Below are 22,622 nucleotides of genomic sequence, written 5' to 3'. Positions count from 1 at the left end.
CCGCAGCCTCGGGCGCCATCCATGGGTGGCACCTCGAAGCTCCTGTGCGCATGTATTTCGAAGGCTACTCTTGCGTGTTTCCTGGAAAGTTTGGGTGCGGCCCTTACACGGAATTTTTTTTTTTTCAAATATTTCCTTTGGGAATACGGGTGCGGCCCTTACACGGGTGCAGCCCTTACACGCGTTTATACGGTAGATCGCAGTGCACAGTATCCCATAAACCTAGGTTCACCAATTGCAAGAATAATGTGGTTTATCACATTCTGCTGCCTTGCGGAAGGATCTACAGACAGGCAGGTGTCTGAATGTGTGCCTGAGTGAGCACTTCAACTGGTTTGTGGGGAAGGCGACCTCTAATCTGGCACTGCACTCTCAATCTTGCGAATGTAAATTGCAGGACGACCTGACAGTTTACACACTTGATTTCTGTGACACTTCAGTGGTGTATGGAAGTGACAAACAGATATGTAGGCAGAGAGCTGAGGCGTACTATGTCACTAAGGCTAAGAACATGACGTGCGGCAAAGCCGTCTGTCAACCTTCACCGGAAGGAATTTGCTTCTTTTAGATGGTGTACAGGTACTGACACAACGTTGATTGTCGTTTGTTATCTGCTATTTCACTGCTTTGGTTATGTGTGCGCCATTTTTGTGCGAGTTTTCTTTTGCCACTTCCTTTGATTAAAATTTCAGTTGCTAGCCCCGCCTTGTCTCGTGTTCTTCTTTTCTCCTAGCTGTGTTGCGTCTTTTGGCTGATTTTAAGATGATTCTGTACCAGCTCGCCCAGTCGTCAGCCTTGTCTGATAATATGAAAGCCATGTGCAGCAGATGTGCGTGATTCAGTTTTCTTCAACAGCACATTTTATGACTTTTGAAGTAGTCAAAATTGATGTAAATATATAGATTATAGCTGCAATTCTTCTTTTAACTTCATGAATTTTGCAAAGGTCTTGTGCAGAGGATGGTGCTATGACACGAAGGTTTAAGAAATTGGAAGAGGGCCTAATGCTGTATGACTTTGCCCATCCCTGGGATGTGGGCCTCTGAGTGAGGCTCTGGTGTGTGTTACGTGCAGTTCTTCCAGAGGCAAGGCCTCCCAGGCGTGCTCAGTGCCAAGGAGCTCTTCACACAAGTGTGCGGCCTCAACCTGCCTGGCGAGGGTGCCGAGCTGCTCTGCCAGGTGAGGAGGCCCGACACTCCACCTGCAACAGGGGCTCTGCAAAAGGTTGTCTTGCAGCTACCTTTTGTCTAAGCCCTGTAATGCCCAGGCACTGAGAACATCGGATAGAAGTTGTGAGGTATTCATTCTAAGCGACATCAGCACAGAAAGAAACTGCCTGAATACAACCAGCCCAACTTTTTCTTCTCTACATTACTACTAATGGGCACTTCATTGCGAAAAAGCAAAAAGTTGAGGAGATTTATTTGCAAGCACTCCATTACGGCATAGTCACTAAATTTAACTGACTCCGAGGATTTCTGAATGTCTGTGCACGATAAAACTACACGCAAATACAAGGGTAGACGCAGTAAATCGAGATCAAAGTTCAGATCGACTCCATCGTCTGCCAATACGGCCGCAGAACATGTCTTTAGGGTTAACTTTTGCATGAATTTATCTTTCAGCAGGTCTGCTGCATTTCTAGCAGCTGGCACTGTGACATTTCTTTGGTAAATATGTTTGAAAAGACTTGTTTCTGCAGTTACTTTGGCAATTCACGTAGATGTGCAAGCAGAAATGGCAGTAAACATTCTAGCGCACTGTATCCTGTGGAGCATTACAGGTCTAACTGGGAAATTCCATGGCTACCAGCTTGTCTTCTAATAAACCTTACACTAGGTGAGAGGTCATTATGAGGATTCCAGAAGGGATGAATGCACTTGAAACCCATTGCAGTAGCCTAGTGGCTATGGCATTTGCCTGCCAGGCTATCAGAGCCATGACAACCACGTTTCAGTGGAGGTGCAATGTGAAACCACCAGGTGGCTGACATTAACCCAGAGTTCTCCACTGTGGCATGCGTTCATCCACACTGTTGCTCTGGCATCCAGAAGAATTCATCAAGGGCGGACGCAGCTTTCAAGTCACAAAAATGGCCAAAACAATGTTTTTTTAATCGTTGTGCCCGTTCGTGCTCCTCTTTTTCTACGCTTTCCTGAAGTTCCATGGCTGAAACCCACCGGAAAGTGCTCAAAAAAAAAAAAATTGTTTCGTGAACTGTGCTATAATGGTGAAACACTCAATAAATCTACTTGGTTCCAGTTTTACGTCTAAGTGTTTACCTTGTGGAGCACATTTCTTCATGACTGTTTTGCCCATTTTTGTCCCGTTTGCTTTGTTGCAACAACAGAACTCTGCTCTATGCGATGACAGTCTCGGTTTTTCATTTTGATGGATAGTACATTTTCGGTCTGACATCTCGTTTACAGTTTATATACATATCTGTGCCTACTGCTTGGTAAAAAATGACAAAAAGAACGGTGTGGAAAAAAAAGATCTGAGGTTATCATCACGCATAGCATGCATTCAGAAATACAGTGAGTGTTTAACCAGTCATTTACCTCATTTTATTGAGTCTGCAGGCATTCCACAAACTGTAGAAGAGAAAGAAAAAAATTGTAGAGATAAATGTTCCTCAGATGTAATGATGAAATTGATGAAAATGTAAATGATGAAAGCACTGCAAACAGTCAAAATTCATCAAAAAGTAAGGAAGTTGGTCTCGAAAGCCACATCCCCTCTGCCAGTCACTCTGGTTATGGGGATTCCTCATTGGTTGCAGACACTAGTGCAGAAATAATTATTAAAATTAGAGCATTCAAACAAAAATTTTCCCTGTTAGAAAATTGAAGGTAAAAAAACTGGATGAAATTGCATTTTACTTGCTCATTTGACTACCGCTACCAATTGACTGCGACCAATTAGAACCACACCTTGCACACTTGGCGCAGAAGCGCGCATGCAAGTGTTGCTTTTTCAGAGAAGCCCACAGCCACCCATTTTGAGAGCAACACCATCCCGCGCACACACATAGCACATAGAGCAGAGGTGCGATCCTTTGGCATTGGTAGGATTGTAAACCACCACTGGTTCACCCGTCACCCTTTCTCCTGTTCTGCTCTTCACATTTTTGGCCGAGGTGCGTCGATCAAGTTTTTTCCGCTGCCTTCTCAGCATCGGCAGCTTATGGTGCCTCGAAGCAGTGTTCCTGAATTAGCAGTCTGAACAGCAGTGCTCGCCTCCACCATAGTTTGAAGCGAAATGGAAAATATTGCCTCTGGCATAATTCTCATTCGCTTTCATGAACTTTTACTGCTTCTTCACAGATTTTTTTTTTTTTCCTCATGTGAACAGCCTACTATACTATACTCCCAAGTGTAAAGGAACTAAGTTCAAACTGGACGCCAAGCCTGTCAGAAAAACAGTGCCCAATCTGGCTGCCACGTCATTTCCGCTGCTGAAAATCGCTGCTACATTTCGACACCATTGAACCGGAACGAGCTTTTCTGTAGCAGATTAAAATATTAAATATACGTACTGCAATTCTGACGATCTCCTCCAGTGGTCAGGCATCATGATATCCTATACATGAATACGAGGAATAAAAACGACGCGCTTGCTTTGCATACCAGGGCTGCTTTAACTCTTTTTCCTGTGTGCTTGAAAATGCAGTGGGTTTGTCGCCAGATTTTTCCTGGGTTACCTCAGGATTGGGTACTGCATGGCTGTTCATTAATGATCACATTTCGTTGCTTGTTTATGGGTACGACTGGCACCTTTGGTCAACTCCCTTCTCGGTGTCATTTGCTGCAACCTGCTCATTGGCTGTCAGAGGGACCTCCCACTGGCACATTAGGCGGAAAGAAGCATGCCGCCATCTGCCACAAAAAGTTAAAAGGCCCACAGCAGTGCCGAAAGGGTGACGGTACACAAGGTGCATAATGGTGACCTCTGGCCACTTGGAAGTGACTGCTGCACAGTGGCAGCGCCGAAGGCCACTGCTGAACACTTTGCTAGATGTTGGCAGCATGAGCAAGGGATGTGTCCCTTGCCGCTGAACTTTCTTTGTGGCCCAGCTCTTGAAAAGCTGCACCTTGCTTAGGAAGATGGCAAGGCTTTTACTTTGTACGCAACCAGTGGCCAAGAAAAGACAGCTGAGACATTCTTGAAAAGAATGCATGCATGTGAGGGTGTAACATTCCTTCAGGTCACATCACAAAAAGGGTGGCATCATTGTGTGATAATGACAAAGCTCTCCCTTTCTGAACTGGTCAGTGCAGTTCGTACTGCATTTCACGCTGTTACAAAGCTTGCCCTCATGTCTGTGCGTTGGCAAGAGAGATAAGTTTTTTGTTACATTGCATTTTGTGTCACTTTGTCGATGCAGATTCAGAACTATGAAAAGAATGAGCAGCTGCTGACCAGGGAAAACCAGCGGAAAGCAGATTTGTTCGACACGCTGTTTGAGAAGTCCATGGACAAGAAGTCGAGGATAGGAAACGAGTCTGCCGCCATGACTGAAGAAGCCAGACAAGACGAAGTCGACGAGACGGCGCAGTCCAACTGACATGCAAGCCTGTGATGCCCGTGGCCTTTTTTTCTTATGCAGAATTTTTATCATGTGCATTTGTCGCCTGCGTCAAATTGAATTGTAAATAAAAGTAGGTAGTCATAATTGTTACTAGCCCTGTTGTTTATTGGAAGGTGAAGCGTAATCCCTAGTGCCATCAGGTACCCACTGGTTTTCCAGTGGCTACAGGCTTTCCCCTGGCCCGGTGCGTGGTTTCTCTGAAGCGCTTGAGGAAAACGGCCGTTTGATCCCACCTCGAGCAGACCACACATACTAACCTTTTAAAGGGCTTTGTATAGAGTACTTAAAGAACTGTGTACAGTATTGTGCATTTTTATCGTGAAGACTTTAAATCGTGTGTGGTGAAACTGCACACAGAGCTTGCGTACTGTGGTAACTTTTGTATCGTAGCAAGTTTGACAATGGTACTTGCTTAGTTGAGCCGTGCGTGATGCAAAAACTTAATTGCCTGCGTCGAGATCGGCAAACCGAAACCCGCAAACGCCGTTTTTTCACTGAAGGGCGGCAGTGGCGCCATCTGGTTTCTGCTGTCACCCTCCGATGCTTTCGGAGAGTCACAAAAGCAGACGATATGAGCTGAATTGGATAAAGTCACTCCGCAGAAAAAAAAGATCAAACAATATTCTTTGAAAGGTAAAGCCTCGTTAAATCAGTTGTTCTGATATTTTTTCTGCTCAGTTAGCAGAGTTTTACCTCCTGACACGAGGCGCCCCCAGTACCCAGTAACGTGCGAGGAGAAGCTAATGCATGGGGTGCACGCATCTGGCTACGCACCGCGCAAAGGCTTGTGTGCGTGCGCGCATGCGTTCCGAAAATGTTGGAAGCGCTTTAGTTGAAGCAGACGAAACGGCCGCAGCTGTGTAATCAAAGGGCCTGCGCTTCTTGCAACGCTCGCCTCGGCGCCTTGTCATGACACTTTCCACTGCAGAAAACAGATGACGCCATTGCCACCCTTCAGCGAACAAATGGTGTTTGCGGGTTTCGGTTCACCAATCTCGACGCAGGCAATTATGTTTTTGCATCATGCACGGCCCAACTAAGTAAGTACTGTTGTCAAACTTGCTATGATACAAAAGTTACCGTAATACGCAAGCTGTGTGCAGTTTCACCGCAAACGAGCCAGCGGTTGAGGCGGGGAAATTTTTGAAAGTCTTCACGATAAAAATGCACAATACTATACACAGCAAACTCTCAGCCTTTTCTGAGAGTGTGTGGCACCTAGCAGCGATTTCATCATTTCAGTTGAATTTAGCATCATTCGTGTTGAAATAATGTTTTGTTTTTGTGCAAATAGCAAATGCAGTAAATAATATTTCAAAACAGCTAGCTGAGTAGCATGTCATCTACCATTTTCATGCAAATTTTGCCACTTCTGCTCAGTTTTGAGCATGATGTGCATCTTCAAAACACTGAGGGATGCCACAATCCCATGGGCGCTTACTTGACAAATCCGGACATTCCAGTGTTACTATGTCTAACCAATCTGACACTTGTATGGAATTTCGCACATAGCTTTCGTGCTGGTGAACTAACAAATTTCCTTTCTTGACGCCTGAATATACTATTTATGCAGAAAAAGAAGTTTTTGATCAAAACAAGAAATGGCGCCTGAAAGGGTGCTCTTTGACCAAGCTGCCGTTTGAAATCATTTGATCAAATTGAAGCAAAATGTGTTACTCATTTTGACTGGTTTACGAATACGGTACAGTGCTATGGGAGGTCATAGCATTTCGCATGGGAATAATCTATATTTTTGGGCTGTTACAATATGGGAAGACATCTATGCTAGTTATTGCGAATCGGGCCTGGATTGAACTGTGTACCTCTGCTGGGTTATAAAACGTAAAATGCTTTCTTGTACTAGTCAGTCCAAGCTTCCGGCGTAATCTAGAGGCGTTCAGCTGAAACTATTGAAAGCCCAGAGATGCGAGGAGCCTAACAAAATCAAAAATAAGCCACTAAAATTGACACCTGCCTCAATATATTGAAGGACTCTAGTTCTCACAAGGACATGAACATGACAAATTAGTCAAAGTATATCATATGGCCATCTGAAGGTGTTAGCTAATTGAGCAGTTTTTGTGGTGAAGGCAGCTAAACCTGACAGCTGGAGATATGTGAAAACTAAAAAGAAATTGATGGTGCAGAGACGTGATTGGCTCTGTCATCCGAAAGCAGTTGGGTAGAGCCATAGGAATGCCTGTGTGAGTTGAGAAAATGAGGTGGTTTGTGGCTCAGATGATTGCTGCCATTGACACCATGATCTGTCCCGACTAGCCCAGCTTCACGCACTGACGACCTATCTTTATCGCTGACTAAAGTATACCAATGTGACATCATAGCTTTTGTTGGTTTTGAGCATTCAGCTTGGGATTTATGCATATAGTATGCCTACATGAGTGCAATTAGGCTGGAGAAGTGCACAGAGGCCTTCATGAAACTGCTTGCCATTCTGGGTTAGGCCCCACCTAAAGCTATCAGCATCTTGGCTTTTCTTGTTTCCTTCATAGTGCCGCACTTTTTGGCAGCGAGAGAAACACTCTCTGAAGCTGGCTCATCAGATACAAAACTAGACTTCCCTCCACCAAACTGAGTTGCAGATATCTTAATTGTACCCTACGGTTGGCAAAGATGCAGAACTTTTTTGCAATTAAAAGTCCCTGTGACAACAGCTAGGAGGTGATGTTTTAGAATGTCGCCGTGAGGAAAATGTGTGCTCCAAACTTGGGAAGTGACCCCAGAGAACGGAACAGTGCTCTCCACAAGTTGCAAGATATGAACTTGCACGAAACACTGAAATGTAGGGTTACAAAGGTAGATAACCGCTGCACAATTTGCTCATGCGATATCTCTTGTTCTGCAGAGCGCTGGAACAGTACAGGTGCTGATATAACGCGGAACCACTGGCCATTTGGCTGCACCCCCATTTTTTTTCCCCTACCTTGCGTGCGTCGCCGGTCGTGGTCGCGTTACTAGCAAAAAAAATGGTAGACCGCAACACCAACATGGCCTCGCACATGGACCTTATGGACCTTTGAGTGTCGTGCCGAGCAACTCTCATCAGGGACGTCAACGTGAAAAAAATCCACAAAACTCGGAGATATTCGCTGAAAAACTGCTGAAAATCGTGAATGAATGAATGAATGAATGAACTTTATTCCCGTTATCATGGGGCCTCACGGTCGGGGCGCAGCATTTAAGAGGGGCCCGGGTGCCTCCCGGCCGGCTCTCAGCACCGGAGACCGCGGAGAGAGTCTTGTAGTAAACTGTCTCCGCCTGACGGGTGAGGATTCGTTGCTGATCTTTGCAAAATCACTTAATTTGGGAGTGTCAGGATTCTCCTGGGGCTAAATCACAAAGCATCCCAGACCTTGCCACCTGGAAAGAGCTGATCCGGTGCCGAAAATCGTAGCCGAAAAATAACGGTATTTCCAAAAACGCGCCACTCGCCCAGAGTGTTATCGTGCGGCCGGTACAAATAGGCCGACGTCGGCAGAACTTATCGCGTGACGTAAGCGTTCCTGAGACGGTCATGCGAGGCGGGGATTGCCCAATTGATACGAGTATTATACTACAGCTGCGTTTTATCTGCGCTATCCGCAGTCCTGTCTCGGGCGGTCGTCTTATCACTAGCGCCGCCACGCTATCGCCGTATCGTTTATACGCGGAGGCGTGTTCTAGTTGGCGGAGTGGGATTTTTAATTTTCTCTCGGCAACATGGCGACTCTCTGCAGCGCGTCGCGATGGCTCGTCCGGCCGGCGGTCCGTGATTTACAGGTAAGCGCGGCATGTCCACTCTCGTGGCTGCCCTTGTCGCTTCTGTAAATGAGTGAGCACGCGAAATGTACGGCGCCGCAGGGGCACTTTTCGCGTTGTCGTTGGCGCGGCAGCAGCGCGGAGCCGACTGTCTCCATCGCTCTGCAAAGTATGTGCACAAACATTGGCTTGCATGGCAAACTGCGGACAAACCGTTTGCGCGATGCCTGGACACCGTCGTTGCTGCAGTCCAGATCTACTGACTGCATTGTAGATGTTCTTCTTTTCCTTTTTCCGCGAAGCACTGCGGATGAAACGCTTACCTGTGCAGAGTCTCGCCGTATGCCCTCGCTACGCGCTTCAAAGGGGTCACCTTTGCGTAGCCAATTTTCGCAGTGGCGCCTGGCTTCTGCGACGATCTGGTTGAGCGGCCTTTTCTCTTGCACGACGGGGCACATTACGGCGTCTTGTAACGGGCGAAATTTTATTCATGCCACCTGTTTGTCCGCGGAGCTCGACACGCGAGTGGGTTGCACAATTTGCGTGAAAGGTGCGCCGATAGCACTCGCTCCGCAGCGCGCAGCCGGGCACGACGAGCGCGACTTTGACACGCGCCGAGAACGACGGTTCGACTCCGCAGACTGGAATGAATGACCGCGTCCTTCACCCGCGACGCGTTGGCCATCGCTGCCAATTTATCCGTCGCCGGTTCCGGCTGGCATGCGCCTCCTCCCATTATCGCCTCAACGAACGGACTTCCGCTTTTATGATCTGTGCAGCGTTCTCGCTGAGGCTCAAACATCGATCGTGTAATTATACTATAGTAAGTTTAATTTCACTTTACAGCTCGGCAAGGTGGGCAAAGTATCGAGCACTCAGAGGAAGTTCCACTCGTCACGGAAAAATGAACAGAAGGTAAGTGTTCGGCTTCGTTTGGCGCCTAAGTGCACGTACGGCGATCGCTGGTGGGTTGGAACGAACGGCAATCGGACCTGCATCGAAACTGCCCAGCTGCTGCTTACAGTCGGAGTGGCATGCCGTCGCCGAGCGCTGCAGTCTGGCAACATTCTTGGTGGCGTGCCCCAACGTGCTCCAGTTTTATTTTCAGCCTTGACCGTAAAGAAGCGTCAGGTGCCTGTGCCACGTTTGAAGCTGCTGTGGCAGACCGGATGGTTGTCTTTGGGAGATGATCCCGCGACCCGATACTTCGGCCTTCTCCCGGTGACGGTGTCGTTATTTTCGTGAAAAGAGAACTAGTGTGTGCCATCTCTTCTTGGGAAAACCCCTGGACGTCCGTGTTGCCACATGCTTAGACACATAACCACAGCAGTGCAGTTGTTGTTTGACACAATCGACCATTAAAAGGTCGTGTGGTATCATGTGAAAATGCTTGTTTCATCTGTATTGGAAACCTAAGCACCTCAGTCGGCTGTAGCTTCGTAAAGTGCCTACTTCGGAGGGCTGGAACAGACATATTTAGTTTCATGGCTGAGTAGTCACTTGTGAGCAGTTCATCAGGAAGAAAGTGCTTGAAGAAGGCTGCTTCTTTAGATGGATGTTAGGAAACAGTGATCTTAGGCATGAGCAAACAGGCTATGATGCAGTCATATGATTTAGTTCGAATTTATCTGTACTTTTAAAAGTACAAATTGAGGAGTGCAGCCACCACGTTATTAAAACTTTGAGTATTATGACCAGAAGCATTCTTCAAGTTCTGAAAAACCTTTGGGCAATCTATAAGCGATGTATAGTAGTGTACAAAAATGTAACGTAGCTTCAGGCAGACACTATAGCTGTTACCGTATCTCCATTTTCTCATTTAATGCCATGAAAATTAGGCAGGGCAGCTCATTTTTAAGGCGAAAGCCTTTCTTGCCTCATCAGTGTGAGCAAGTCCTGTCCGCAGAAAATGTGTACAATTGTCCACTCCACCTGTGAATCAAATAAAATGAAAGAAAAAGAAATTTCAACAAGGATAGGATTTGAACCCACATGGTCAGAGCTCAGGGGATTAGCAGTCCATCTCCTTAAAGTTGGGCACTCGCTCCGCAGTGTGCAGTCGGGCACGACACCTTAACCACTCGGTCACCTAATTAGACGAAACGAGGATATAATTAAGGTGTAGTGTGTCGAAACTTGAAACCAGATGTAACAAAGATGTAGTATGCCGTAACCTGAAACCGAAAATAATTGGAGAAGCGTGAGGCAATCATGATGAGCTAGAGAGCTCAACAGGACGACACAGGCTTTCGCCTTCATGCACGTAAGGTGACTTAAGTGCTCCCCTCAGTTACATATGCTGTGCTGGTTTGGATTTTGTGTGCTTGGGCATTACTTGAGAGAAAAACCTTCTGTTCACCAAGCATTCCTCAGTGTGTGATGCTACAGATTTTCACGTTGTACTGTGCTCGATGGCTTGCCTCATTGCCTTCCAATTTATAGGCCGTGGTACCAAATCAATAATGAGACTATGATGGCCAGCAGTCCAGTGTCAAAATCAAACAGTTAAGGTGGTGTTATTTGTCAGAACATAGCCATGAAACCACACCTAATGTTTGGCCACACATAATGTTGGGTGGCCAAATGAAGAATTTAGCCTTTGAGTAAGTCTGGGCTGTTTGATGGTTGTTTGTGGTCAGCCTGTGTGATTCAAAGAGAGAGGAAAGAAAAGTTTTTCATCACTCTGACATAATGTTTGCACATGCAGTAAAACATGTTTTTGGGCTAGTTGGTGCATTGCATTTAGGAAAATAAAACCAGCCAAAAAAAGCGCACACAGGAAGCTAGGAAGAAGACAGGCCAGAGGCTGAAAATATATACAGGGCATTCAGTCAACTGACCATCGGACAGTCACCATCCGTCATGGAACAAATGTAAAAAAAAAAAAAATTACTATGACTGCATTCATCTTCTATCTTCCATTGGTATCCCACAGCTACCATTGCCTCTTTCAAAAGAAACAGGCACATTTGTACAAAAATAATTGATGCAGGTTCGTCGCAATTCTGCGAAACCTTAATGCAGAGCAAAAGCTGCTTTGTTATTCTTTATTTTTCCCATTATTTTGTTATCTCTTTATTTTTGTTTTATGTGTACATTTTATTTCATTTGTACAGACGCAAATCAGACGCACAAGAAATGTGGACAGGCAAAATCATTGTCGACACAGCGTAGATCCAAGCCAAGAGTTCTAGAGCGTCAGCTTCGTCTTCTTCGCAAACTGAACTGTGTCAGCTTCGTCTTCTTCAGCTTTCTCTCCTTCGACCACACTGGCCGCTGGGGCAGCAAACCCCAATTTTTTGTCTTACAATACCCCCGGGGTGAAAAGGCGCCATCCTGGCGGCCTAAGGGCACGAGATAATAGCGGGGTCGTAGTAGGGTTTCAGGCGGTCGAAGTCGACGATTTCGCAGCCGCGGTGTCGATGATCAGGCGAAGGCGTGAGAGGCTCGACGAGGTAGTTAACTGGAGATGTCTGCTGAACTACGCGATAGGGGCCGTGGTATTTGCTTAGCAGTTTTGTCGACAGGCCCGGGCTGGAGAAGGGCACCAAAAGCCAAACTAAGTAGTCAGGGAGGTAAGCCGGCGGCAGACAGGTAGAAGTGGCGCGGGCACTTTTCTGACGGTACTGATCGTGGGTAGTAAAGGAAAGGGCGAGTTGACGGCATTCTTTGGCATGCGCAGCAGCTTGAGAGACAGTTGTAAATTCGGAGGAATCTGGGCGGTAAGGGAGTATGGTGTACATAATTGAAGATGGCTCCCGGCCGTAGAGAAGAAAATACGGGGAAAAACCAGTAGTGGCTTGCATTGCAGAATTATAAGCATAGGTAATGAATGGTAGAATGCGGTCCCAGTTGGAGTGATCGGATGAAATGTACTTGGCCATAATGTCGCCGAGGGTCCGGTTAAAGCGCTCGATCATGCCGTTCGTCTGGGGATGGTAAGATGAAGTTGTACGGTGGACGATGTGACTCTCCCGAAGAAGGGCCTCCAGGACGCCGGACAAGTAGACGCGACCTCGGTCGCTGAGCAATTCCTGAGGCGCACCGTGGCGAAGAATGATGTTGTGAAGTATGAAACCGGTGACGTTGGAGGCCGTTGCAGCTGGTAACGGGGAAGCTTCCGCATAGCATGTGAGATGATCTATGGCGACAATGATCCAATGGTGCCCAACAGAAGTGCTAGGAAGAGGGCCATAAAGATTGATTCCAACACGGTCGAAAGGGCGGGCCGGACAAGGTAAAGGTTGCAGAGGAGCCAGTGAGTGCTGTGGTGGATCCTTGCGCCGCTGACATTCGAAGCAAGAGCGGACGTACTGACGGACAGAACGGTACATGCCTCACCAATAATACCGAAGACGTAGGCGGGTAAAAGTTTTCAGCAGACCGGCATGAGCGCATTGCGGGTCGTCATGATAACTGGCACAAATAGCGGAGCGGAGATGCCGGGGAATCACGAGCAGCCATTTGCAACCATCTGGTAGGTAGTTGCGACGGTACAGCAGCTGGTCACGCAAGACAAAGTGACGGGCTTGACGACAGAGTGCTCTAGAAGGGGGGCTGGCAGAGCGGTTGGCTAAGATATCGAGAATAGAAGCTATCCAAGGATCCTTGCGCTGCTCAGAAGCCATATCAATGGTATTGAAAGAAGGCGCGAGGCTGGAAATAGAGGGTTGGTCGAGTTTAGAGGACACAGGGGAGCGTGAGAGGGCGTCAGCATTGGAGTGTTTGCGTCCGGAGCGGTAAATGACCTGAATGTCGTAGTCTTGTAATCGGAGAGCCCAGCGAGCGAGGCGGCCGGAAGGATCCTTGAGTGCAGACAGCCAGCAAAGGGCATGGTGATCTGTGATGACAGCGAACGGGCGCCCATATAAGTAAGGACGAAATTTTGTGATCGCCCAAATAATTGCCAAACATTCTTTTTCCGTGACGGAATAATTAGTCTCCGCTTTTGTGAGTGCACGGCTTGCATAAGCACCGATGTACTCATTGAAGCCAGGTTTCCGCTGAGCAAGAACGGCACCCAGAGCGATGCCGCTGGCGTCCGTGTGGAGTTCTGTAGGGGCGGAAGGGTCGAAATGGCGCAAGATCGGAGGGGAGGTGAGAAGATGGCGCAGCATGGCAAAAGCTTCGTCGCATGCAGTGGACCAGGCCGGTAAGTCGTTGCCGCTGGCGAGAAGTTGTGTCAGTGGGGCGATAATTGCAGCAAAATTCTTGATGAACCGACGAAAGTACGAGCAAAGTCCAATAAGGCTTCTAAGTTCTTTCAGGGAGGTGGACTTCGGCAAATCAGCAACTGCTCGTAGCTTGGCAGGGTCCAGAAGGACACCATCCTTGGACACGACGTGGCCTAAGTTAGTCAGCTGTCGGGCGCCAAAGTGACACTTCTTCAAATTAAGCTGCAGGCCAGCGTCACTGAGACACTGAAGGACACTCTCAAGACGAAGAAGATGAGACGGAAAATCCGGGGAGAATACGACATCGTTCAAGTAGCAGAGGCATGTTTGCCATTTCAGCCCGCGTTGGATGTTGTCCATCGTGCGCTCTAAAGTTGCAGGCGCGTTGCAGAGACCGAAGGGCATCGCATTAAATTCATACAGCCCATCAGGCATGATGAAAGCTGTTTTCGGGCGATCAGCTTCGGCCATCGGCACCTGCCAGTATCCAGAGCGCAGATCTAACGAAGAAAAGTACTCTGCCCCCTGCAGGCAGTCAAGCGTGTCATCTATACGAGGCAGGGGGTAGACGTCTTTTCGAGTAATTTTGTTTAGCCGGCGGTAGTCTACGCAGAATCTAATGGAACCGTCCTTTTTCTTGACGAGTACAATGGGAGAAGCCCACGGGCTGTGAGAGGTCGGAAGGGAAGGGCATCACATTGCATTAAATTCATACAGCCCATCAGGTGTGATGAAAGCTGTTTTCGGGCAATCAGCTTCGGCCATCGGCACCTGCCAGTATCCAGAGCGCAGGTCTAACGAAGAAAAATACTCTGCCCACGGGCTGTGAGAGGGCTGGATCACTCCACGGTGTAGCATGTCGCTCACCTGATCATCAATTATGCGGTGTTCAGTGGAGGAGACGCGGTAAGGGCGCTGGCGAAAATGTCGATGTGTTCCAGTGTCGATATGGTGGCGAACCGCTGTTGCACGACCCAAGGTGTCTTGATGAGAATCAAAGGATGCGCGGAAGCGCTGAAGCAAGGCGACAAGCTGGGCGCGTTGGAGAGGTGGCAGAGCGGCATCGATGGAATTGGCAAGCCGGTCGGGTGAGGTCTGATCGGTTGCGACGATGGTAGGAGTGAGGGCATTGATGTCACACGCAAGAGGGTCATCCGGAACAGGTGAAGCGTCGTCGAGATCGATGACATCAACCGTGTCAAGCGATTCTCCCCGAAATAAAGTGGTCGGGATAGGCAACGGGTTCGCAATGTACAGGGCGCTACAACCACCAGAAATTGTGAGCACAGCTTGCGGGAGCATGACAGATTTGCGGTGCGCACAAAGGGGTGAGGGCGAAAAAAGGACGGTAGCGTCAGAGAGTGCAGCACAAGTAAGGGGCACAAGAACAGAAGAGAAAGCCGGCACGTCGGTGTCGTCAGTGGCGAGAATATGCGCGGCAGTAGCAGGGGAGGCGTCCACAGCGGCGACAAATCAATTTGAGCATGTGCACAGTCGATGATTGCGTGATGCGCAGACAGAAAGCCCAACCGAGGATTATGTCGTGAGAGGAGCGGGCAAGAACGAAGAACTCAGTGGTGCAGGAGAGGCCTTGGATGATGAGGCGAGCGGTGCATGCTGCGCGAGGTCGAATGGGGTCAGTGCTGGCAGTTCGAAGGGAAATTTCAGAAAGCGTCGTCACTTTTTTTAGTTTGCGGCACAAGTTGCGGCTAATGATGGACACGGTAGCACCAGTGTCAAAGAGCGCATGAACAGGAACACCTTCAACCAGCACTTCAAGAATGTTCACAGGAGCGGCAATAGGGCTTGAGACGGTCGGTGACGGCGCAGTTTTTGCCTCCGGAACTGCGGCGCCTAGTTTTCCGCTTGGAGGGGTGGCGACCGGCGGCGCATAGGAGAGACCGAACGGTGGCGGGGAGACGGCGACTGGGGGGGTTCGGTGGTAGGAGTCGGAGCGATAGGTAAAGGGATCGTCGTCATCATCAGCCTTACTACACCCACTGCAGGGCAAAGGCCTCTCCCATGTCTCTCCATTAACCCTATCCTTTGCCAGCTGCATCCACCCTTTGCCTGCAAACTTCTTAATCTCATCCGCCCACCTAACCTTCTGCCGCCCCCTGCTGCGCTTACTTCCTCTTGGAATCCACTCCGTTACTCTTAAGGACCAGTGGTTATCTTGCCTTCGCATTACATGCCCTGCCCAAGCCCATTTCTTTCTCTTGATTTCGACTAGGATGTCATTAACCCGTGTTTGTTCCCTCACCCACTTTGCCCGCTTCCGGTCTCTTAACATTACACCTATCATTTTTCTTTCCATGGCTCGCTGCGTTGTCCTTAACTTAAGCTGAACTCTTTTCGTAAGCCTCCACATTTCTGCCCCGTAGGTGAGTACCAGTAAGATGAAGCTGTTGTACACTTTCCTCTTGAGGGAAATTGGTAAACTGCCACTCATGATCTGCGAGAATTTTCCATATGCGCTCCACCCCATTCTTATCCTTCTAGTTATCTCCCTCTCATGATCCGGATCAGCTGTCACTACCTGCCCTAAGTAGACGTATTCCGTCACAACTTCTAGGCTCTCGCTGCCAATTGTGAACTGTTGTTCCCTTGCTAGGCTGTTGAACATTACCTTGGTTTTCTGCATGTTAATTTTTAGACCCATCGATCTGCTCTGCCTGTCTAACTCATTGATCATGATTTGCAGCTCACCTCGTGAGTGACTCAACAAGGCAATGTCATCAGCAAATCGCAGATTATTTAGGTATTCTCAATTTATTCTTATTCCCAACTGTTCCCAATTCAGGCCTCGAAATACCTCCTGTAAACATGCGGTGAACAGCTTTGGCGAGATCGTGTCTCCTTGCCTGACGCCCTTCCTTATTGGAATTTTATTGCTGTCTTTATGGAGGACTATAGTAACTGTGCAGTTGCTATATATATCTTTCAGTATTTTTACATAAGGAAGGCTCTTCTACCCCCTGATTACGCAATGCCTGTATGACTGCTGAGGTTTCCACTGAGTCGAATGCTTTCTCGTAATCAATAAAAGCTATATATAGAGGTTGGTTATATTCTGCGCATTTCTCTATCACCTGATTGATAGTGTGAATATGATCTATTGTGGAATATCCTTTACGAAAGCCTGCCTGATCATTTGGTTGATTAAAGTCTAACGTTGCCCTGACTCTATTAGCGATTACCTTAGTAAATACTTGGTAGGCAATAAATAGTAAGCTGATCGGCCTGTAATTTTTCAAGTCCTTGGCTTCTCCCTTCTTATGAATTAAGATAATGTTTGCATTCTCCCAAGCTTCCAGTCGAGGTCAGAAGGCATTGCATATACAGGGTGGCTAGTTTTTCTAGCACGATGTCCCCTTCATCCTTCAACAGATCTGCTGTTACCTGATCCTCCCCAGCTGCTTTTCCCCTTTTCATTGCTTCTAAGGCTTTCTTTACTTCATCTTTCGTTACTGGCGGGATGACGCATTGCTGTGCACTGCTGTCTTTCTCATTGACGCTCTGATTACATTGGCTACTGTACAGGTCTGTGTAGAACTCTTCGGCTACGTTAACTATCTTATCCATATTGCTAATGACATTGCCCTGCTTGTCTCTTAATGCATACATCTGGTTTTTACCTATGCCTAGTTTCCTCTTCACTGCTTTTAGGCTACCTCCGTTCTTTAGAGCATGCTCGATTCTCTCCATATTAAACTTCCTTATGTCGGCTACCTTGCGCTTATTTATTAACTTTGATAGCTCTGTTAGTTCTATTTTATCAGTAAGGTTAGACGCCCTCATGCTTTGGCGCTTCTTAATCAGATCTTTCATCACCTGAGATAGCTTCCCGGTATCCTTTCGAACTGTCCTACCGCCTACTTCTACAGCGCACTCCGTAATTATTGATGTCAGATTATCGTGCATTGAATGAACATCAAGATCGTCTTCCTCAGTTAAAGCCAAATATCTGTTTTGCAGCGCTATCCTAAACTCCTGTGCTTTCCCTCTTACGGCTAACTCGTTAATGATCTCCTTCTTCACTAGCTTCTTCCGTTCCCTCTTCAAGTCTAAGCTAATTCTAGACCTTACCATTCTGTGGTCGCTACAACGCACCTTTCCGGACAGGCCGTCATTGGAATCTGAACCTGGCAACGTTTACCGCTAGAACTTTATCTAGTGAGGCTAGCCTAGCAGTGCTGTTCGAGGAACTAGCGGGAATTAAATGGGATGTGATAGGGCTTAGCGAAGTTAGGAGGACAGGTGAGGCGTATACAGTACTAAAGGACGGACACATACTGTGCTATCGCGGATTAGAGGATAGACGAGAACTAGGTGTGGGATTCCTCATTAATAAGGATATAGCTGGCAACGTAGAGGAGTTCTATAGTATTAACGAGAGGGTAGCAGCTATAGCAATTAGGCTGAATAGGAGGTACAAGCTGAAAGTAGTGCAGGCCTACGCACCCACATCCAGCCATGATGACCAGACCGTTGAAAGTTTCTATGAGGACGTAGAGTCGGCAATGAATAAAGTAAAATCGCAGTACACTGTACTGACGGACGACTTCAATGCGAAGGTGGGCAAGAAGCAGGCTGACGACCACGCGGTAGGTGACTATGGGATAGGCTCTAGAAATAGCAGGGGAGAGCTATTAATCAAATTCGCGGATAGAAATAATTTACGGATCATGAATACCTTCTTCCGCAAACGAGAGAACAGGAAGTGGACCTGGAAGAGCCCCAATGGTGAAACTAAAAATGAAATCTACTTCATACTATGCGCTAAACCTGGCATCATTCAGGATGTGGCCGTCCTCGGAAAGGTAGAGGGATGCTGGGGCAGATGAGAAGAGTCAGGTGCGGAGGGCACGGGAACGTCGTACGTCGGCGCTCGCCTGTAGTCGCGAGGACGGGATCCGCTGGTGCGGCACCAACGGGCCACATGACCAGCGAGGCCGCAAGTATAGCAAATCGAGCGGTTATCTTGCGTGCGCCACGGATTCAGAGGGCGTGGAGTGGTGCGAGGCAAAGGCCGGTGAGGGTGAGGCATTGTAGGAACGAGCAGCGGGTCAGGAAAGGCGGTGCAAGGTGGCGCATAGGCAGGAACAACCGGCTGAGGTCGTGGCCGGACGACAGCTTCAGCATAGGTCAGCGGTGCAGTGACTACAGGAGGTGGATTAGAGGGCGGCTGGACCTCTGCAGCCTGCTCCTGGATGACACGCTGAATGGAAGGCGACAGCGTTGGCATTGGAGCGGGTGAGCAGGTAACCAGCGATAGCTGGCGGGCGACCTCCTCCCGCACAAGCTGCTGGATCTGCTGAAGAAGGGTCGACTGATCGTGAGCAGGACCGCCGACAGCCAAGCTCGAAAGGGTGTCGTCCGGGCAAATGGTACGGCGGGTGACAAGACGCTGTTTCCAGAGCTCGTCATAGCTCTGACGCAAAGAAACGACGTCGGAGATAGTTTGAGGATTTTTAGACACTAACATCTGAAATGCGTCGTTCTCAATCCCTTTAAGAATGTGTTTGATTTTGTCCGCGTCGCTCATGGATGGATTCAGACGCTTGCATAAATCAATGACATCCTCGATATAGCTTGTGAAATTCTCGCCGCTCTGCTGGGCCCGACTGCGCAACCGTTGTTCGGCACGAAGTTTTCCGACAGCGGGGCGGCCGAAGACATCGGTAAGGCTGGTTTTGAGGGCCGCCCAGGTAGAAAAATCGGCTTCGTGGTTGCGAAACCGCAAGTTGGCCGACGTCGGTCGGATAAAAGATGACGTTTGTCAGCTTGACACTGTCATCCCACTTATTATAGGCGCTTACGCGTTCATAGGAGGCGAGCCAGTCTTCGACGTCGGTGTCGTCCATGCCGCTGAAGATTGCAGGGTCGCGCTGACACATGGGACCGGAACAGACGACGGCGGCGGGAACAGTGGAGCCAGGCTGGGGCTGGGTTTCAGTCATCGTAGTAGAAGCTGGTAAGGGGTGTAGATCTTCAGTCTGTAGATCCGTAAGGTCTGTCGCTCCAGGGTGGGAACAGGCAGCTCCTCCACCAAATGTAAAGACGCAAATGAGACGCACAAGAAATGTGGACAGGCAAAATCTTTGTCGACACAGCGTAGCTCCAAGCCAAGAGTTCGAGAGCGTCAGCTTCGTCTTCTTCGCAAACTGAACTGCGTCAGCTTCGTCTTCTTCAGCTTTCTCTCCTTCGGCGGCACTGGCCGCAGGGGCAGCAAACCCCAGTTGTATGTCTTACACATTTTATTGTTTTTTTATTTTTGTTTCCAAGGTCATTTTGCATGCCGACATGACCTTGAAGAACGGGAGAAGTAGAGCTTATGCTCTAAAAGGACATTTGCATAGGATCTTGTGCTGCCCCAGTGGTATGCAGTATATTTTTATCTTCTATTGACCGTGCTGTAGCATTTTCTATTGGTAATGGCTCAGTCCTGTGAATTTTTTTTGGTACGTTGACAATATTTTGGTGATTTTAAAAACTAACTATACCTTGACACATGCTAGTACTATGGAAAGAACCTTAGGTCCGTTCAGAAAGCTAACCAGAGGCCTTGCCTTTACCCGTGAACTTCTGGTGAATAATGGTTTGCAGATTTTAGATATTAACATCAAGTGTAAAGGTGGGCATGCTTGTTGGATGTGTTTTCCCAGAGCAAAGAAAGAATTTCTGCCTTACGTTTCCACATGTTCCAAGTCAGTCAAGGGGGCTATCGCCTCTTTGCCTGGAATCTGCACTGATTAATTCCTGTGCTTACATGGTTGAGGCCAGTTTTAGTATTCAGATTGACTAGACTTCAAAAGGTGGGCTTCCCATGCTCTGTCTTGTCTGCTGTAGCAGATACATAAAATGACAGGGAAGAGCCAAGCCATGACAAGGGAGATCACCAGTGGTCCCCTATACACACCGAGTGGTGCACAGCCTGAAAGAGGTTGTGGTCAGGTATGACGTACCCGTCGTTATTTCAGCGCCAAGAGAGTGCACATATCAGGCAAAAGAAGCCCCAGCGTTAAAAGAGGCATGGCAAACCCTTTGTGGACTGTGCGTTTGGTGTTGTGTACGAAATACTGCTGATGTGTGGAGGGGTCTATGTAGGCCAAACGGGTCATTGTATAAACGATAGAGCATGGGAGCACCATAAATAGTTAGAAAAGGGAACTAGATTGAATTTGCCCCTTCAATGCAAAGACCGCAAGTGTGAGCCTGTGCTTGATGGTATCAGGATTCTGTGCAGGAGTTGAGTACTGGAGCCATTTCTGATTGGCACAATTAACATGTAGTGGTTGCTCTGTTGGCCTTCGAAAAAAGGAAGTTGCTTGCATGGAATCTTTTTTATAATCACAAGGCTTTTATAGGAAACAGCCATGTTTGCTTACGAAGAACGAGATTCAGTTCTGCTTGATGTAGGTTGGTTTGTTGGGCGCTGAAATCATTCCCTTATTTGTTTTGTTGTCAATGACTCTGCTTTTGCAATGATTGCCTGCTATTGCCAATATTTTCTGCATTGGGGTTAGGCAACCGTAGCTGTCAGATACCCATGGAAGGTAGAAGGTGAATGCGGTCTTAGTAAAAAATTTTATATTTGTTCCACGATGGATGGTTGAGTGGGGCATTGATTGTGCAGTGGTTGTGTGACTGAGTGCCCTTTATATATTTGAGCCCCAATCTGTCAAATAAACGGTTCGTAGTTCATGGTTTTTGGGTGTTTAACGTCCCAAAGCGACTCAGGCTATGAAAGACGCCAGTTGGTAGTTCAGCCTGTGTCCTGTCTTCTCAGTTTCATCTGGGTGTCATCTTTTGGCTGCTTTTGTTTTTCTTAATGTCAAACAGGTGTTGGAGAGGAAATTTGAAGTGGCGGGTGCTGTCACAGGTTGTACTCAGTCCACACCTGGTTTAGCTATGCAGTTACGCTGAGGTGTCAGGAGTTTGCCCCTTAAGAACCAGCAAATCTTTAGTGCCGTCTTGCATGCTTCAGGTGACTTGTCAAAGCAATTTGTTGCTCTTGTTTTTGTTTCATCAGCGACACCAGCTACATTTTTCATGCTGAACTTGTTTGTGCAGCTTATGTGTGATAGAAATACAGGCATGCAAGCATAGTCATGCTCTGCCTCTTTCTTCTTTTCTGCCAGCAGCCCTTCCAAGTGCCCTGTGGTGGCAGTCAAAAGCTGCGAAGTGGCTTGCACTTTTATGTTGTTTTGTAATGTTCCATACTCTTGCATTCTTTGGCTTCCATAGTGCAGGTAGCAGGTTTTATCCACTGCACATATTCTGGGCACAGCACAGGTGTGACAGGGGCCCAAGTTTGTGCTGCAGGATGTTTCTTTTATTTCGTTTTTGCTAGCATTCTCTTCTTGTCTTGGCAATTGCCTTGTCTGCTTTCAGTGCAGTTAATGAAAAGGCCCGAACTGTATGCTTTATCTGGCTTACCTTATGTTTGATAAAGAAATGAAAAGTAACAAACACCAAGACATGTAGATGTGCAAGCCTCTCTTTCAAGCCTGCAGCTGTGTGCCTGTTCTGCCCACGGCATGCCGGATTTGGAGCACAGCTGGAGAGGGAATATGGTGGCATTAAACCTATGAGGCCCAGCCGTTGAGAGTCTTGAGCCAGCTTGACATGGTTTACGCAAAAAACGTACAGGCGCTAAAAGACGAAGACAAGCACACTCAAGACAGGACAGGCGCCAACTTCCAACTAAGTTTATTCATGAAAAAAAAAACGCTTAATAACCACACCAGCAGGCAAAGATAGAAGCAAAACAAAAACCACGCAGTGACAGAGCATAGGAACACGTGCCAAAAGGATCAAGCAATGATTATAACTCTGATAATGACCCACTGAGAAACCTAATCTCTTCTTCTGAGAGCGAGACAGATGGTGTTCCTATGCTCTGTCACTGCGTGTTTTTTGTTTTGCTTCTATCTTTGCCTGCTGGTGTGGTTATTAAGCGGTTTTTCTTTTCCATGAATAAACTTAGTTGGAAGTTGGCGCCTGTCCTGTCTTGAGTGTGCTTGTCTTCGTCTTTTAGCGCCTGTACGTTTTTTGCGTAAACCATGTCAAGCTACAACTATCTAGCTCAAATGAAA

At 47.7% G+C, this 22,622-nt stretch overlaps 2 protein-coding genes across 3 annotated transcripts in view; both read left to right on the top strand.

Annotated features, from left to right (window-relative positions):
• Nucleotides 1–22,622, top strand: part of LOC144127956 (serine/threonine-protein kinase RIO3) — a 93,077-nt gene that overhangs the window by 30,753 nt on the left and 39,702 nt on the right. Inside the window, exons 9-10 of one of the 2 annotated variants that reach the window (XR_013313643.1) lie at nucleotides 1,075–1,179; nucleotides 4,388–4,665. Coding sequence is in view for 1 of the 2 variants with exons in the window: in XM_077660975.1 (XP_077517101.1) it covers nucleotides 1,075–1,179; nucleotides 4,388–4,567 (285 nt within the window). In the remaining variant the exon portion in view is untranslated. Of the gene's footprint in view, nucleotides 1–1,074; nucleotides 1,180–4,387; nucleotides 4,682–22,622 lie in introns of those variants that run through there. The other variant, XM_077660975.1, reaches the window with a different exon arrangement.
• Nucleotides 8,105–22,622, top strand: part of SdhA (succinate dehydrogenase, subunit A (flavoprotein)) — a 61,065-nt gene continuing 46,547 nt past the window's right edge. Inside the window, exons 1-2 of the mRNA XM_077660974.1 lie at nucleotides 8,105–8,368; nucleotides 9,194–9,262. Of these exons, the coding sequence (XP_077517100.1) occupies nucleotides 8,309–8,368; nucleotides 9,194–9,262 (129 nt within the window). The 5' untranslated portion in view covers nucleotides 8,105–8,308. The remainder of the gene's footprint in view (nucleotides 8,369–9,193; nucleotides 9,263–22,622) is intronic.

The sequence above is a fragment of the Amblyomma americanum genome, chromosome 4 (assembly GCF_052857255.1).
Source record: "Amblyomma americanum isolate KBUSLIRL-KWMA chromosome 4, ASM5285725v1, whole genome shotgun sequence".
NCBI classification, from domain to species: domain Eukaryota; kingdom Metazoa; phylum Arthropoda; class Arachnida; order Ixodida; family Ixodidae; genus Amblyomma; species Amblyomma americanum.
This window is presented reverse-complemented; position numbering and strand designations above follow the sequence as displayed.